General features: G+C 44.6%; 1 protein-coding gene across 1 annotated transcript in view; it reads right to left on the bottom strand.

Moving 5' to 3' along the window:
• Positions 1-2,305: 2,305 nt before the first annotated feature.
• Positions 2,306-6,000, bottom strand: part of LOC146867727 (zinc finger BED domain-containing protein 5-like) — a 53,291-nt gene continuing 49,596 nt past the window's right edge. The window contains exon 2 of the mRNA XM_085623721.1: positions 2,306-2,462. Within this exon, the coding sequence (XP_085479847.1) occupies positions 2,306-2,462 (157 nt within the window). The remainder of the gene's footprint in view (positions 2,463-6,000) is intronic.

Here is a 6,000-nt window from a genome sequence, read left to right as displayed (position 1 = left end):
TGTATTGGTTTTGATGTGTTCTGTAGTTTTAATTTAGTTTATTTGTGCTGCATTATTGCTATGTTGTACTGTACTTGATAGTATGCGTCATTTTGTGATTGTTTTTTGCATTGTGTCCTGTTAGGATGTGTTATTTTGTTTTTATTGATGTTATTTTGTTTTCATTTATGTTATTGTGTTCTGTTATATCACTGCTCCAGCTCTTTAACTACTTAGGACGCCTGTCAGCCCAAAACTACGCCTTAAGTGATCACGATCATTGCTCAGTTACGCGCTACAGCCCAACACATCAGCACCAGTGGCCTTTCTCTGAAGACTTCAAGTGCCCTTCGAGCAACTGACAAGAGGAGTTTAGATTTTTTTCCAGCATAAAAATGCAATAAATGTCAATGGCACATAGAAGTGATGACACTCCTCTTGGGTGCCACTTTCTAATATCTCACAGCAGATGGGCAATGCGATTTGAGCTAGCGCCAGCAACTGTGTGGGGGCAGAAAGCACATGTAACAATCTCTGCAAATACACAGTTACTGCACTATATGTTAAACGTCCTTTTTGCTTATAGGCTATCTCTAAACAGGTTACCACCAGAGGCCCAAATGATTAGGAACTGAGCATCATGCAAATCAGTTTATGCATGTACAGTATGAAAAAAGGCAGCTGCTGCAGCACACAGGCAACTCAAACTGGGCCTAAGCAAACAAAGCATCAGAGAATAAAACTTGCAAAGAGCATTCACTCTGATTAAGCACACCTATTGGCAACTGACGAAACACACAGAATTCAATTGAAGGGACCAAAGGATATGTTAAGCTTCCTTTTTTTTCTTTCCTCACAAAACTCTGTACATTAAAGAAGGGTCTTTAAGCGATTGATTAGTTTGGGGTTCTCTGGAAAATCTATGGAGACCATCATCTTTAATTTTCTGTGATTTCTCCATGGTTTCCTTCTACTGTTTCACAATCTGGTGCAGTTTACTTTTTAGAAAGCCATCAGGCAAGGGATTGTTTTCTCTAGTAGGATTGTAACTCCTGCCCGCTGGTTCCTAAATGCTGTCCTCCTTGCTTGGGAGCAACTAAAGCCCCTCCCCCCACGTCAGGACGATGCGTATGTGGCCGGCAATGGCCGCAATCGAGGAGCCCGAGTCTGAGGAACTACAACGCCTTCCTCACCACGGGTGCTAGATTATGTTAAACTTTTTGATTAATCTTGGGAAATTCGACCGCATCTTCCCAATGGATGTTTGCCTTCACAGCTAAAAGCTGGAAAAACAAGCATTGGCATAGCCAATAGGTCTCGCTTTTGGGACCTTATAAGTGTTTAGCAATGCAGCACTTGATGTTGTTGCATCAAGAATATTGTGCTGGATAACTAAACACTTATAAGGTCCCAAAGGCGAGACCTATTGGCTATGCCAATGCTTGTCTTTGGTATCTCAGGGAAGGAGAGCCTTCCACTGCCATCAAAGTTGATGGTCTCTATGGACTGAAGGAAAATGACCACACATGTCAATCAAAACAAGAACCACTCCTCTACTGCAGGCACACAGGCCCATACGAACCCAAAACAGACTACATTAATAGCTGCATTCTCAAACATAAGTCAGTTCGTAAATCTCCGTATACAAAACATGGCTGCTGCTAAAGAAAATAATTCAATACAAGTTCAATGTTTTGCACGTGCAAGTGAATTCGAGCTTCACCATTTCAGAAATGTACATCAACAGCACAAGATTCCCTAACGCAGACAGCACAATCACGAGATGTGCATCAATCATGTGCACTTTCCTAACAGGACGGGCGCAAGGCAACATAAGAGGAAGCAGTGCAAGCTTCCCTCTCAGGCAGGTACATATCACGGTCTGCAGTATTTTTTTTTTTTTAATGCAGAAGGCCAGTATAGCACAGCGACAGTGCATGCTTTGCCAACACGCATCAACACATTAGCATGGGCAGAATGACTGCAAGGTTTCTTCACACAAATTTCAGTGAGTAGGATAAGCTACCCTCACCTAGTAACCGTATAGGAGAATGCAGATTGAAAACAGCTAAAGCCATGGCAGATTTAGTATGCCCACAAAAGAAATGTGCATGCATTTAAATCCAAATGAGAATCATTTACGTAATTCACGATTACAAAATAGATGTAGAAGTACTTCTAAAGCATGAATGTGTCTTGGGCAGCAATAAAGGTCAGGAGCTCAAGGTACAGTTGAGATGGGTAACCAACAAGTAAGGTGGCAGTATTTAGTGAACAAGGGCTTCTTCGGGATCTTCTGAACTGCAGGATTTGAGCAGTTTTTAGGTCAGTCTGGATGCTGCTCCAGAACCTTGCTATAGAGGGCAGCGTTCCAGTCTTTTGGCCCAGTGTCTCCTAGTCTCCAATTTGGCAATGTTTTGGCTTCCTGGGCACACTGTCCACCTGAGATTGCCAAGTTCTGGTCTAGGTATGCAGGGTTGTTTCTGAAGTCCGTTTAAGTGACGCATGATGGTTTTAAACATGATGCAGCTCCACGGACAGATTCAGCATGGCTACTTCAGTGAGGGGTTGCCTATTTTCTACATGCCAATGAGGAGCCCAGCAGCAGTATTTACGATTAGTTTAACATAGCTGCCAAGGTTTCAGAATGTTGTGTGTGAAATTTTCACAATTTCAGTGTAATTATGAGTGACATTTCAACTTCTATGAGTGACACTTTCTTGCAAGCAAAAATCAAGCAATGAAGAGGAGGGAAACATAGAAATATCAGACATTACACCCATTGGAGCATCCAGAAACTCTAAGGCCTTGCAACTGCTGCAAAGCACCAGAAATCAGGAGAGTGAGGCACACACTACAGCCAGCAAGGACACTGTATTAGACTTGACTATAGAACTGCTTGCTCAACCCTAATAAAAGTGATTAACAGCACTGTTGAGCGGTGTATGCCCCAGTGGGCACCCTGCTGCCTGCTGCCCAACCCGCAGCACCAGATGACAGCAGCAGGCGGTGGCTGCCACAGAGCTACTACAAACACCAGGCTCTTCACTACGTGACGCTGGATGCACTGAAAGTTGGACCAGCACCAGCGTGGTCACTGCGCGCTAGATCTATAATTATAGGCTGCCATGACTAGGGCTGCCTGAAGCTCCAGAGCTCTCTTGGTCCTAAGAGGAGTTATCTCAGGCCAGTTCCCTAGGAATCACTGTGCGGCCTTAGTCCGCGTCCCACGCAGTGTGGGTGCTGCAAGATGGCATCAGGTTGACCACTGCTTAGAAAAGGTAGCTGCGTCTGATACCCGTTCTGCACACCATGTGATCATTGCCCAGACTGACCAGATAAGTTGCAGAGCCAGTGGTATCAGGCTAACACCATTGGCGCTGCGAGGCACAAGCAGGGACCAATGTAAAAGTATTAAGAAAGCCACCACTGTAGACTTTGATACGAAGTGTACAAATACAGGCACAGAGATGAACGTATTCAGCAGATGGAGCAAGACAGGTGTGAATGTGTGCGCATTATCAAGTATATGGTACCAGGTAATGTAGCACTCCAGTACTGTAGTCAGGGGCTGATGCTGTTCCTCCGTCTTTGGGTTTCAAGTATGATGATCAGCTTGGCTTTCTGGAGTATCCAAAGCTGTTATTGTGTCTGTTAGTGAACAGAATGAATGCTTTTACCGTGTTACGGAGTCTCGTGTCACCATAAAAACAATTACAGAGGTTAAGCCCTTCCTAAGCAGAGCAACACATGTCCGGGATTTGTCATCCCTGTGTGCAATGTAAGAAGGACCTGAAAAAGCTCCTCAGAAGGTGCTAAATCAACGTATGCTCCTTATGTGCAGCGATGCTTGGAGAGCTGTTTCAGACACTGGCTTACGTCTGCCCCTGGGGATAGGAACACCTGTTATCTAGGCCACTAAGGCATTGGCTACAAGTGCCATCCCTCAGGCTGCTGCCACTGATGGCTGTCCTCACTCAGGCTGGAGGCTGCAATGGCGGAAGTACCGCTCGCCAGAAACTCATTCACCTACAATCCACCCATTCCGGAAATGGTAAATATGTGACGTATGTGCGCACCAGTACAGTATATATCTACAGCCAGTTATTAGGAAGAGGATCGAAACTGCCGATCCTCCGCTTTAACTTCACTGCAGAAGAAAAAAGGTATTTTTTTCCATGTTGCATTTCTATTTTTGCAATATCTTGCTACGTCACGTCTTGTCTTTTTTATTTGACACTTTCTATGCATGGAAAAAGCTAGTGTCATTACAAATAATGAATTTCATAATTTTTACCTTCTTGCCCAATACATTGAGGCGGCAGGCCGTGGCTCCAGGTCGACCCCAGGGCTCTGGTCCTATCACCCAGACAGCCTAGGAATGCAGGCACTTCCGCTAAACATGGACAACAAGGACAGTTCAGGTGGTTCAAGCCCTGCTCCTTGGTCATTAAACCATACACATCTCGCTTTCATTCTTTTCCTGCTCTGCCTCCGACCAGCACTTTTTTCTGTCCCTTGTAATCTGCAGCGGCTCTCTCGTCCAGCCCTGCCGCTAATTTAAAAGTCTGAGCTGATCACGACTTGGTTGTGTGCCTGTGCCTCTCTGCTAGTGTGTATCCCTATGTCCAAGTGATGCTCTTTGTACCTGTGTCTGGTTGTGTGCCTTTGCCTCTCTGTGTCCCTATGTTCAAGTCATGCTCTCTTTGTACCTGTGTCTGGCTGTGTGCCTGTGTCTCTCTGATTGCATCTCTATGTTCTAGTGTTCTCTTCTATTTCTTGTTGTTTAGTTGTGTGCCTTATCCTTTCTTTCCTGCTGGTGTCCCTCTGGTTCAGTTTTCAGAGTGGGGGTGCTGCCATCAAGGTAACTGCACTGAAGTCACAGGGGTTGTGAAAATTGCAAACATCACACAAAGAGCAAGTGTTACAAATGAGCCACACCCCTTCAGCAGGAGAGGAGGGAGGGTGTGGTATGTAGCCAGATGTGTATTAAGGCGCACACTCACAAATATACTACTAAAGGACTGTGTAGTAGCACAGTCATTTACAGACAGCACCTTTTCCATCGATATGAGCATTACATGTGCACAGGTATCCAGTTTTACTTGTGAAACTACCTACATCACAAACAATAATATTTCTGGAAATCTGTTTTTAGCAAATATTTGTTGTGTGCATCACCATGTAAAGTCTTGTGACTTTGTTTTGATCCTAGTAAAATCGTTGTTTCCTTCACACTTCTAAATTACAAAAAGTGTTTTTCTGGTTCCCTAACAGCTGACGGAGAAAGTAAAGAAAACACCAATCTCCAGGTTAAAAGAATAAGCATCGATTTGTCTAAAGGGATGGCCTGGCGTTGTATTGCTCATTCACTTCTAAACTCCACGGTGGTTATTTAGGGGTTGCAGCAGAACCCCTGCAGCCCTACACTCAGTGCCTGTGGGTTGTAGCATTCCTCTCTATGTTGTATCTTTGTCTAGTTGTGTGTCTCTCTCCTCATGTCCATGGGTTCTAGTGTTTCTCTCTTTGTCTGGTTCTGTGCGTGTGTATTTCTGCTCCTGTCTCTTAAGTTCTAGTTTCCCCCCTCCTCCTCTTTGTCGGGTTGTGTACCTGTGTCTCTCTGGTCATTTACCTCTGTTCCCCTCTCTGCAACTTTGTTCAGTTGTGTGCCTGAATCTTTCTGTTCTACTGGTATCTCTCTTCTCTTCTCTATCGTTCCTGTCTCTATATCTTTATCTGGTTGTGTGTCTGTGTCCCTCTGCTCATATCACTGTGTTCTAGTGTTTTTGTCTTTCTATTTGTCTGGTTGTGTGTTTGTGAATCTATGGTTGTCTCTAAGTTCTAGTGTCCCCCTCTCTTCCTCTTTGTCGGGTTGTGTACCTGTCTCAGTCTGTTCATTTACCTCTGTTCCTGTCTCTGCATCTGTGCTCAGTTGTGTGCCTGTATCTTTCTGCTCTACTGGTGTACCTCTGCTCTATCGTTCCTCTCTCTGTATCTTTATCTGGGTGTGTGTCTGTGTCT

The sequence above is a fragment of the Triturus cristatus genome, chromosome 1_2 (genome assembly GCF_964204655.1).
Source record: "Triturus cristatus chromosome 1_2, aTriCri1.1, whole genome shotgun sequence".
Classification (NCBI taxonomy): Eukaryota; Metazoa; Chordata; class Amphibia; order Caudata; family Salamandridae; genus Triturus; species Triturus cristatus.
The sequence above is the reverse complement of the archived record's forward strand: the minus strand, read 5'-3'. Positions and strand labels throughout refer to the sequence as shown.